The following is a 12,131-nucleotide window of genomic DNA, read 5'->3' as shown; positions in this document are numbered from 1 at the left end:
CATTTTAAGAAGCACAGGAAAGCCACAAAATCCTATCAGGGACTCACTAATGAAGCAGATGGGAGATGAGGAAGTTCTACTGGAATAAATCATAAGGAAGCAGTAAAGGGGGCTTGACACAGAGGAAGAACATGATTATTTTTCCAAGAATTAGCTGTAGAAATACTAAAGATCTTTTCAGGAATTCCCTAAGTCAGCGTTTGGGAAATGTAAACATCTAAAGGAATTTTCCTCATAAAAATGTCTGATTGCATTTCCTAAATCCTTTTAATAATTTGCTTTCCTTTACCCCCCTCTTACCTTTGTCCTGACTCACTAATATTCCAGAACATATGGGCTTTCTTTTCTAACCTGCCTCCTTTTCTATCATCCCTCAGCTCTCTCAAGGCATACATTTTTGCCCTTTCGTCCTCCCCTCAGCAGATGGGAACAAAGGGAAGTGGAAGCATCTGTCTGCAATACCATCAGCTCTCTCAGGAGAGTAGTGGCTCTGGGGAAGACAAGATACAAGTACTGCACACTGGAACCCACTAGCCTAACAATGGCAGTGTGATTCTAGAGTTCAGTGGGTTTTAAGTTGCTCTGGGCCAATTCATCAGGAAGAAATGAGATGTACAGTGGTGGGATATCAGACCCAACAAGTCCAGCAGGAGATGTTGTTTGTGATGCTGCAGGTTGGCTCCCTGTGGAAGTAGACACTGAGATGGAGATCGTGTGCAGGGTTTTTATTAGTGAGGTCTCTTAAGATCAACACCTGTGGAAACTCAGTGAAGGAAGCAGGATGGGGCAGAAGGAGTTGGAATGTGATGCAGGCTCCAGTGAAAACCTCAGCAAATCCCACAGGGAGCTCTGAAGCTGGTATGGCTTTCACCCCATGGTGGGGCAGTGGTCCAGGCCTTCAAAGCCTCACACTGACCTATCATCGGATGTTGGCTATCTCAGGTCAAGGAACTCTTATAACTGTGTACTAGCTTATATTAGTACTTATGTGTACTAGCTTATAACTGTGTGGGGACTAAGGCCGCCACAGATGAAGAGAATCATAGCATCATATCAGAACACCCATTGCCTGTCCTTAGGTGCCTTGCTTTGTGATCTAAAATCTCTTCAGAGGATGATAACATACAGTCAGGGCAAGTTGTAGTGCATCTGTTTTCTACTCGTAGCATCAGTTCCCCTCGTTCCTCCCGTGCTTTCCCAGTTGTGATAATTATTTGTCCCAGTTCCTGCTCCTGGAACATCTTTCCTGTTGCTGTCGTTCAGTCACTAAGTCACGTCCAGATCTTTGTGACACCGTGGGCAGCAGCATGCCAGGCTTCCCTGTCCTTCACTATCTCCTGGAGCTTGCTCAGACTCATTGTCCATAGAGGCGGTGATGCCATCCAACCATTGCATCCTCTGTTGCCCCCTTCTCCTCCTGACATCCATCTTTCCCAGCATCGGGGTCTTTTCCAATGAGTCCGCTCTTCTCATCAGGTGGCCAAAGTAATTGGAGTTTCAACTACAGGATCAGTCCTTCCAATGAATATTCAGGACTGATTTCCTTTAGGATTGAATGGTTTGAGCTCTTTGCTATCCAAGGAAGTCTCAACAGTCTTCTTCAGCACCACAGTTTGAAAGCATCAATTCTTCGGTGCTCAGCCTTTTTCAGTTCAACTCTCACATCCACCATTACTCCTGGAAAAACCACAGCTTTGACTATATGGACCTTTGTAGGCAAAATGATATCTCTGCTTTTTAATATGCTGTTTAGGTTTGTCATAGCTTTCCTTCCTAGGAGCAAATGTCTTTTAATTTCATGGTTGCAGTTACCATCTGGAGCCCAAAATCACCTCCAAAATCACTGTTTCCACTTTTTCCCCATCTATTCCGCTCCCCCCTCCACACCCATGTATCTCTTTTCCTATTTCAATTCATTTTCAGAGTTCAATTATGTCTCGCATTTCCTAAGTCTAATATGGACTCCCGCTGCCAGACTGATACTTCTTAGCCCGTACGAGTTAAAAGTAAAAGGGAAATCTAGAAGAATTTATATTTGTCATGTGAGCCATGTGAGCCAGATTTGAAAGGCTCAATTAATGGTTCCATTAACTACTTATAGGAATACTTGAACTTTTTGGAATTGATGAGAAAAGAATTTATTTCACTGTGACCTTCAAAGTGGCTGGGGTTCCATTAACTCAGAAAATTCTCTGAATTCAAGAAAGTGTTCCTTACTTCTACCTCTTCTTGTTACCTATGTTCAAACTTTCATTGGCTAATAATGTGCTGTAATATTCTATCGGGTGAGGTCATGCCATATCACAGATGACAAAAGAATGGAGAAAGGACCAGAGTGGCAGGACCCAAATAATGATGGGAAGTAGAAAAAATAACCAAGAGAATGTTTTGGTTAAGTCCTAATTCTCTCTGGGCACAGTAAATTCCAGTATATAGAATGGAGATTCAAGGGAATTTATCAGGAAACTGATGATAGACATGTCCCAGAATCCAAGATGACTTAGGACTTCCAAGATGAGTTTAAAAAAAAGTATAACATGGGGAAAAAAAAAATCTTATAATGTTTGAAAGTAAAGAAAAAGTACAGCCTGTTTATTCTGCTATTTCCAAGGTTTCTGGAGGGAATTAGAATCCCAGGAATGAGGGCAAAGAAACTTGTGCCAAGGTGTTAAAAAAAATGTACATCACTTTCAGCTATATAAATTAGATGCTTGGTGTTCAATGTGGTCTTCCTCTCAGACAGAGAAAAATAAAGGAAAACTATGCTTGGAAATTGCCCTAGAAGAAGGTAATATTTTCTAAGTCTCTGATGAGAACTACAGCTCCAGTTGGAAGAGTCTTCAAATTTCATTATTCCTTTGTTATTTTTAGACATATATATATAAAATAAATATGTGCCCTGGCTGGGCAAGTAGAAAGACAACAGCCTCCTGATTACTCATCTCCCACTGGTTCAGTCCCCTGAGTCTCCTATTATGCATTGAAAGTTGAACAGTGTTTCCATGCAAACCCCTGACACCTTGCTGAGCCCCAGGAGGATGTGCTCATCACTAAGCCCACTTGCAGCCCACGGAAGGAGAGGCTAACAGCTCTGAAGATAGAGATCCTCTAGTTACCCAGCTGTTCTCTGTTCTTGTGACTGTCATTATCAGTCTTTAAGTGTAGTACAACTACAGATTATACTCCAAAAATAAGTGATTAACTACTTCTTCATAGTAATTTGCATATTGTTAAATACACAGCTTTCTCCCACACAGCACTTGCAAGGTGACTCTCCTAATGCTCTGCTGAGTGTGATTAACCCTCTCGTGCTCAGGGAACTCTACTCACCTTGTAGCTACCCTGCCTGTAAGTTCCAGTGTGTAGACACCCTAGGTGTTAACAACAACAAGCCTTCAATGAGTATTTACTTTTTAAACACTATGCTGCCTTCTTTACAGTATTATCCCACTAATCCTTAAATTCTCTGAGGTACACATTATTTTTGGCCATATTTTGCTATACTTTACCAAAACAGAAATCAAGGCTGAATGTAATTTCCCTAATAATACTGAATAAGCAAGTGGCAGACTGAAGATGTGAATACAGCTTAGGCTGATGCATGTAAAATCCTGACCACGAAACCATGTAGCCTGTTAAGAACATAAAGAGCTATGGACTGCAGCAGGGCACGACATTCCTGATTCCCCTCAAGCACTTTCACCATCTGGGGGAGGACCACACGAATCAACATGCTGGGTGGTGAACAGCATGCAGTTTAAAGGAGAATTGAAGAAATGCAAAGACCTGCTGTCAATTTCCTACTGTGGGGCTTTGACAAATCAATACTTTACAATCAAATTCTGCTGTGATTTGAAAAAGTGAGCAATAATGCATAATTTCAGTTGTTGTGAGGATTGGGAGATAATGAATGAAAAGCCCAGTATCCCTGATAAAGTGTTCAAAACTGAACACTAACAACTCCCACAGCCAAGAGTTGCTTAGGAGACACAACGATGAAATGCAATGTGGTTCCCTGGGTGGGACAACAGCGAAAATGCCCATGAGGTGAAAACTAAGGAAACATGGAAATATGAACTGCAGTTAGTAACACTGTTATTCCATTATTGTTCCACTGTTTGCGGCAAAGGCAACATACTAAGGAAAGACATTGAAAATAGGGGAGATTGTGTCTGGGGTATATTGGATCTATCTGTACTATTTTCATGGCAATTCCAAAAATCTAAACCTATTCTGAAATAGTTTATTAAAAATAATAGTTCCTAATTTTGGATTCTTATCTGAGTCTCCATTATTTCTTAAAATTGCTGTTCTTTTTAAAGATCGACATACACAACATGCAGACAGGTATCACAGACTATATTGGGAAACGGATCCATTTTTAGAAGGGCAAATGGGTAGAAAAATACACGTCCAAAGAAAAGCAATTACTTGTTGGCCTGGATTCCAGACAAGCTGTAGGAACAGAATCTATGCCAACTTCTCAAGGCCTGTCTACCTTACAAGAAACCAAGCAGTATAATATTTTTATCTGTATTCCTTAAGGGCAAATTATGTCATTTACATAAATAAAATACCTCTGTCAATGTTATTCGTAACATGTATATGTAAGCATATATGTATATACACATACATACTTATAAATACATAATATATTTTTAATTCTACTTTACTAGTCAGAAAAAAAAAAAAAAACACAATGCTTTTGGCAGAAGATTTGGTTTCTTGGCAACATAAGCATAGGGCATATTCTAGATGTCCATACTAACTGGTGAACCAAGGTAGATTTTATAGTGTTCATATTTCACATTTGGCTAAAACCTTTATGGGTATCAAATAAAACACTATAAAAGGAATAAAGTTGTTTCTTTTTTTTTCATAAAAGGTTGGATGTTCAGCAGTGACCTCTCTTTTCAGAAGAGTTAACTCCTTACTGACAGGCTGACGTTGAGCCTTTAATTCTGGCAGGCCATCAAAAAATGCAAAGAACACAGAGTGTTCATGATCACAGAGAAGAGTGATCACTATGTGCATGAAAGATGAACCACACACACACACATACATGTATGCACACGCTGTACACACTCACCACAGGCTACAAAAGATTCAGAGTAATTTAAGGATGTCTGATGGGCCCATTTGCACAAAATCCTTCTGCCTAGAGCTCAGACTGAGAACTTAAAGAAAGACAAAGCACTTCTCTGAGAAGTAACCTTTTAACACTTGAGAGAAATGGTCTTACTTGCTTTTGAAGTAGAACGCTGCACAGAACACGCCCACGATGACAATTCCAAAGATGATACATGAAATTGACAGCACCTGCCTTTGATAAACTTCTTCACTCTCTGTGAATTCAAAAAAGAATTAGAACGGAAGTTAGCACGGCTCAGCAGACACAATCTCCATAGTTGTATTTTTGAGCTGGTAGGAGCCTTTCAAAGCCAAGTTGTTTTGCTCCTATCATCAATAGGAAAACACGAGGGCATTACTACAATTCAGTGTCTTTGCAATGGTCTAAAGACAGCTGTTATTTTTTTTTTGTATCTGCATGGCTAAATAGAACTCATGTATGGATATCACAAATATGAACCTTATCAAAAGAATTTTCATGACTTTAAGACATACTGGGAGCATTTAAACATGATGGTGGGGTCCCAAATAATCTGCTATCAGAAATTTCCTATTCCAGTGATGACCTCCAATTTATGTGATACTGATGACACTGTGTTTTCTGATTTGGTCCCTGGCTGTCAGTCTCCCATTCATCCACCCTACTATGACTGACATCATGAATGAAAAAGGACTTCAATGTAACATGTGAATATTTACTTAGTCATCCTGTGACCTGCTCAGTACCAATAATCTGGCAAAATAACCTCAACCTCTACTACCAAGGTTATACCTTAGAGCTTCTTAATGCAAAAAACAATAATTCAAAAACAAACCATTTCAATTTTTGGACATTAACATTTATACTTCTAGCACACTTTCTGAAATACGTCTACTGCAACAGTTCTTTCATCTCATCAAGACCTTTCATCCATAGGTCTCAGAACTTTCTGTTAATTATCCTCCTCTTGTCTTCATTAATTTCTTTACATTGCACAAGAGACTATGGTCTATTTACCTTCCTTCCTTCCTTCTCCCTCCCACTCACATTTTAAAGTTTTTTTTGTTGTTGTTGTTGTTGCTGCTGTTCCTTCAGTAGTATATTAAGAAACAATGTACTACAAGAACTATTCTCCTTTCCCCTCTTAGGCTTTATTTCCATTTTTAATGTCTTTATTCAGATTGGAGTATAAAAAAATAAAGAAAGCAAACCTAAGAGAATATCACATTATCCACATTTTTGAATAAATGAAAAGGGGCAATTATGTGGCCCTAGCAAGACTTGGTTGACATTTAAATTGGGAAAGATTCAAATTAAAGAGAAAAACAGTATGTCATTGAGACCTTGTTTGGACATATATCATCTTAAAGAATGTCATTCTTTTCACCCCCACATTTGTAAGCTCATTAAATCTTCCAAGTGAACTTGGAAACAAGTAAGTAGATCTACCAACTTATAAAGAATTTCATTTCACTAAATTGCTCTGAGTTGGTGACTCTAATGGAAGAAGTATGACTTACAGATAATAATCTACTCCACCCTGCTTCTGCCAATAAAAAGAACTATGAAAATGGTGGATAAAAGTACCTATGAAAACAAAAGAGGTAAGACTGTGTTCACTACAAGAATGATTTCTGCATAAAATCAACAGGGTGATTTTGTTCATTTTTTGAATCTAGTCAAATATAGTTTGGGGAAATGCACAAAATCAATTCTGAGTTTAAATCAAGAGTGAAATTAAAACTCCAAAGACTGTGAATGGATTTATAGACCCAGATGGAGTTACAGTGCCAGTACTCTCAATGCCTTTGGTGCAGAGTGCTGAACAAGAACAAGCCTGGAGAGGGGCAGGAAGCAAGGGGCTGGAAGTCTGGCAATTTTTGCATTTGACTTTCATTTTAGCCACCTCTAATATGAGTAACAAAAGATATATTACTTCACCTTTATAAATTTTAATTTCTATCTAAATAAAGGCAGTGATATAAAATGCTGACTGTAATGAATGTTGTAACAAGGAGGTTTATAATCTGACGAAAGATATCACATGGAAAACTGACCTATTCACAGAGTCCAGAGATTTTAAATATAAAACAGGATCCAATTAGGCAAGAGGAACAGGGATGGGAAAAGTGGCCCAGGAAGAGAAGACAATTTGTGCAAAGGCTCTTTGCTAGGATATAAAATGGCAGGTTCGGGAATCCGGAAGATTTTTCCTCTACCACTGGGCCTTTGCAAAAGTTATTTTCTATTCCCCACCAGCTTAGCTTCCCAGTTGGTGCCAGTGGTAATGAATCCACCTGCCAAGGCAGGCAACATAAGGGACACAGGTTTGATCCCTGGGTTGGGAGATCCCTGGAGGAGGAAATGGCAAGCTACTCTGGCGTTCTTGCATGGAGAACTCTCCATGGACAGAGGAGCCTGCTGGGCTACAGTCCATGGAGTTGCAAAGAGTCAGACACAACTGAGTGAGCATATGCACGCTGCACACACCAGCTTAGCAGAGCAACATGGAGACAGCAGGGACATGGTATACAATGAGCATGTCTTTACAACAGCAGAAAGGCACTGAAAAATTCCAAACAGGAGAGCGATGTGATAATATTTGCATTTTTTTTTCCTGAAACTTACAGAAAAGATTAGGAAGGGTTAAGTAAATGCAGAGTCCTATTAGAAGGCTATTATATCAGCTTAGACATCATGAGAAACACTGGGCTGGAAGAAGCACAAGCTGGAATCAAGATTGCCGGGAGAAATATCAGTAACCTCAGATATGCAGATGACACCACCCTTATGGCAAAAAGTGAAGAGGAACTAAAAAGCCTCTTGATGAAAGTGAAAGTGGAGAGTGAAAATGTTGGCTTAAACTCAACATTCAGAAAACGAAGATCATGGCATCTGGTCCCATCACTTCATGGCAAATAGGGAAACAGTGGAAACAGTGGCTGACTTTATTTTTTTGGGCTCCAAAATCACTTCAGGTGGTAACTGCAGCATGAAATTAAAAGAGGCTTATTCCTTGGAAGGAAAGGTATCACCAACCTAGATGGCATATTCAAAAGCAGAGACATTACTTTGCCAACAAAGCTCTGTCTAGTCAAGGCTATGGTTTTTCAGTGGTCATGTATGGATGTGAGAGTTGGACTGTGAAGAAAGCTGAGCACAGAAGAATTGATGCTTTTGAACTGTGGTGTTGGAGAAGACTCTAGAGAGTCTCTTGGACTGCAAGGAGGTCCAACCAGTCCATTCTGAAGGAGATCAGCCCTGGGATTTCTTTGGAGGGAATGATGCTAAAGCTGAAACTCCAATACTTTGGCCACTTCATGTGAAGAGTTGACTCATTGGAAAAGACCCTGATGCTCGGAGGGATTGGGGGCAGAAAGAGAAGGGGACGACAGAGAATGAGATGGCTGGATGGCATCGCCGACTCGGTGGACATGAGTTTGAGTAGACTCCGGGAGTTGATGATGGACAGGGAGGCCTGGCGTGCTGCGATTCATGGGGTCACAAAGAGTCGGACATGACTGAGTGAGTGAACTGAACTGAACTGAGACATGATGGATACTTCTATGATAACATTAACAACCATGATGAGCAGTTAAAAAAATAAAAAAAGGTGAAAGCAGTTAAGTTGAAAAGACTTAATGGACTAGACAATGATACTCTTAACTAAGATGGAGTATATCAGAGAGGAATCAGACTTATAAAGAAAGATATCAAATTCAGTGTTGGACTTATGCATGTATGTGTTGGTCACTCAGTCATGTTTGACTCTTTTCAACTCCATGGACTGTGGCCCACCAGGCTTTTCTGTCCATGGGATTTTCCAGGCAAGAATACTGGAGTGGGTTGCCATGTCCTTCTCCAGGGGATCTTCCCAACCCAGGGATAAAACCCAGATATCCTGCATTGCAGGCAGATACTTTACTGTCTGGGGAAGCCCAGTGTTGGACTTGGTAAGTTTTTAAAAACCTATAACATATCCAACTAGAGGTGTAAGGTAGACATTTAAATATACAGATTTGAGTTAAGATAAAATGACAGAGTTCCAGATATAAATATTCAGGGTTATGCGTATACTTAAACCAAGTGTGTAGATAAGACAGCCCCAGGAGAAAATATAGAGTACTAAGGGAAGAATGTCTAAGATAGAGCTTTGCGAGACTCAAAAATTTCATGGAAGGGTAGAAGAGGATGCTGCAGAGCAGATAAAAAAAACCCAAATCAGCCAACCAGGAAAGGATAAAAAGAAAACACACAACAACAATAAAATATGACAATATCATAGAAGAAAACATATGAATTTTTCTAGAAGAATAGGCTATTGAATGTTTCTGAAAGGGCAAATAAAATATGGTCCTTTAATTCAATGATGTAGAGGTTCCTGCAGAATCTGCATGATCAATTTGATGGAATCACGAGAGCAGCCCGCACAATGCCCCGGGGTCTCTGTCATGTAACATACTGTAAGGCAAATGCTCTTTCTCCAGACCTACCACATGTTCTACACTCAGCCTGCATTGAGAGTCTAGAATTCTAGCCCAACTCTAGAAAGCAGAGAATGCCTTATTTATAATGAGGCTACCATTACCTTCACTGCATAAGCATTGTGAGGATTGAGTGAATTAAAATATACTGAGTATTGCAGTGCCTAACTTGGAATAATCATTAAGTATTAGGCAGAATCATATGAAATTGCCATGGGGGCCAATAAATGGCTGGATATTGACCATTTAATTTGGCTCCATCTAATGTATGGTAGGGAGAAGGAAATGGCAACTCACTCTAGTACTCTTGCCTGCAAAATCCCATGGATGGAGGAGCCTGGTAGGCTACAGTCCATGGGGTCACAAAGAGTCAGACATGACTGAGCGACTTCACTTTCACTTTTCACTTTCATTCATTGGAGAAGGAAATGGCAACCCACTCGTGTTCTTTCCTGGAGGATCCCAGGGACAGGGTAGCCAGGTGGGCTGCCATCTATGGGGTCACACAGAGTCAGACACTACTGAAGCAACTTAGCAGCAGCAGCAGCAATGTATTGTAGAGGACTTAATTTACTATTCTAGGGAATATCAACATTTTTGCATTTCATTAATGCAAACATATTATGAAGACATTTTTGAGGGCAAAAACCAATCTCTCATTCGACAGGAATTAGTAAAGGTTGTTTGCATTGTCTCCCAATTCTGTACCATTTCCTCTTCTGTTGTACATAGGACTCGCTCTTGATCATGTTTCATATTATCAAGATGGAAATAGAGAAAGTAGTAATGTTATGGTGAGTTTTTAGAAACCGACATTGGACAAGTGGAAGAAAATCATTTGGGCAGGCAGCCTACCCCAAAACTCTGAAAAACACCATGCTGCCCCGTGCTGATGAACCCACCTCACTCAGGAAGCAGTGTGGTTGACTGGTGTGAACCCCTCTGTTTAAACACCAGCTAGAACTGTTTTCATCTTCTTTCATCTATTGTCTTTATCAATAATGGGGAAAATACTACACACTTTGCATATTTGTTCAACATGTGCTTTATATGTGTGCATGCTAGTTGTGTCCAGTACTTTGTGACCCTATGGACAGTAACCTGCCAGGGTCATCTGTACATAGGACTTTCCAGGCAAGAAATACTGGAGACAGTTGCCTTTCCTCTCCTAGGATCGAACTCATCTCTCTTGTGTCTCCTGCATTGGTAGACAGATTCTTTACCACTGAGCCATCTGGGAAGCCAGGAAAACATAAATAAAGGGGCTGAGTGGCATGTAATGGATACATAAAATGCCAGTTTCCTTCCTTTCCCCCTTTTCTCCTGAAGCCAGCGTTGAAGCAAACAAAACAAAACAACTGCTTTTAAAAGACTCTATCTCTCTTATGGAAAACTCACCTCACCCCCAGGCAGTCAATGATTTGCTATCTTGGGGTCTCTCTCCCTGTGCCCTGAGATGTATATTGAAGGAATTTATTTTTATGTCATTTTCTTTACTCATGGTTCCTTTTAATTTTACTTGTGGTGATTGAATTTTTCCACTAGTAATTTTTAATTTCCTAGCTAGAGATGGTCCCATCTATGGCAAATAGATGGGGAAACACTGGAAACAGTGATAGACTTTATTTTCTTGGGCTCCAAAATCACTGCAGATGATTACTGCAGCCATGAAATTAAAAAAAACAAAAAAACAAAAAAACACGCTTGTTCCTTGGAAGAAAAGCAATGACAAATCTAGACAGCATATTAAAAAGCAGAGACATTACTTTGCACACAAATGTCCATAGAGTCTAAATTATGGTTTTTTCCAGTAGTCATGTATGGATGTGAGAGTTGACACATAAAGAAGGCTGAGTGCTGAAGAATTGATGCCTTTAAACTGATCTTGGAGAAGACTCTTGACAGACCCTTGGATTGCTAGGACATCAAACCAGTCAATCCTAAAGGAAATCAACCCTGAATATTCATGGGAAGGACTGATGCTGAAGCTGAAGCTCCAATACATTGGCCACCTGATGTGAAGAGCTGACACATTAGAAAAGACCCTGATGCTGGGAAAGATGGAAGGCAGGAGAAGGGGACGACAGAGGATGAGATGGCTGGATAGCATCACTGATTCAATGGACATGAGTTTAAGCAAGCTCTGGGAGATGGTGAAGGACAAGCAAGCTTGGCATGCTCCAATCCATGGGGTCGCAGAGTTGGACATGACTGAGCAACTGAACTGCAACAACAACCCAGATATTTTAGTAGATGCAATGCAAGCGTTCCTCTTTGGGGAAGGGCTATGTCTTTCTCGCTGTCCCCCATACTGACTCTTTGAGAAGGAAAGTGTGCTCCTGATCCCTAGAGACCCAGGATCCTTGGAAAATCTATGGGTACAGCACTGTTTGCTAAACCATGAGACAGCTCACAGCTTAGGTCCTAATGTGCAAGGCTGCTTTTGGAAGCTGTAGCAGTCTTCAGCATACTAAAAATCTCTCTGTGAATCCTTGTTAAGCTCTGCTGCTGCTGCTGCTGCTGCTGCTAAGTCGCTT

The 12,131-nt window shown here is 40.3% G+C and overlaps 1 protein-coding gene across 3 annotated transcripts in view; it reads right to left on the bottom strand.

Annotated features, from left to right (window-relative positions):
• Positions 1–12,131, bottom strand: part of NRG3 (neuregulin 3) — a 1,237,239-nt gene that overhangs the window by 42,798 nt on the left and 1,182,310 nt on the right. For all 3 annotated transcript variants that reach the window (XM_070782242.1, XM_019953669.2, XM_070782243.1), the window contains exon 5: positions 5,243–5,345. In XM_070782242.1, the coding sequence (XP_070638343.1) occupies positions 5,243–5,345 (103 nt within the window). The remainder of the gene's footprint in view (positions 1–5,242; positions 5,346–12,131) is intronic.

The sequence above is a fragment of the Bos indicus genome, chromosome 28, assembly GCF_029378745.1.
Source record: "Bos indicus isolate NIAB-ARS_2022 breed Sahiwal x Tharparkar chromosome 28, NIAB-ARS_B.indTharparkar_mat_pri_1.0, whole genome shotgun sequence".
Lineage (NCBI taxonomy): Eukaryota > Metazoa > Chordata > Mammalia > Artiodactyla > Bovidae > Bos > Bos indicus.
This window is presented reverse-complemented; position numbering and strand designations above follow the sequence as displayed.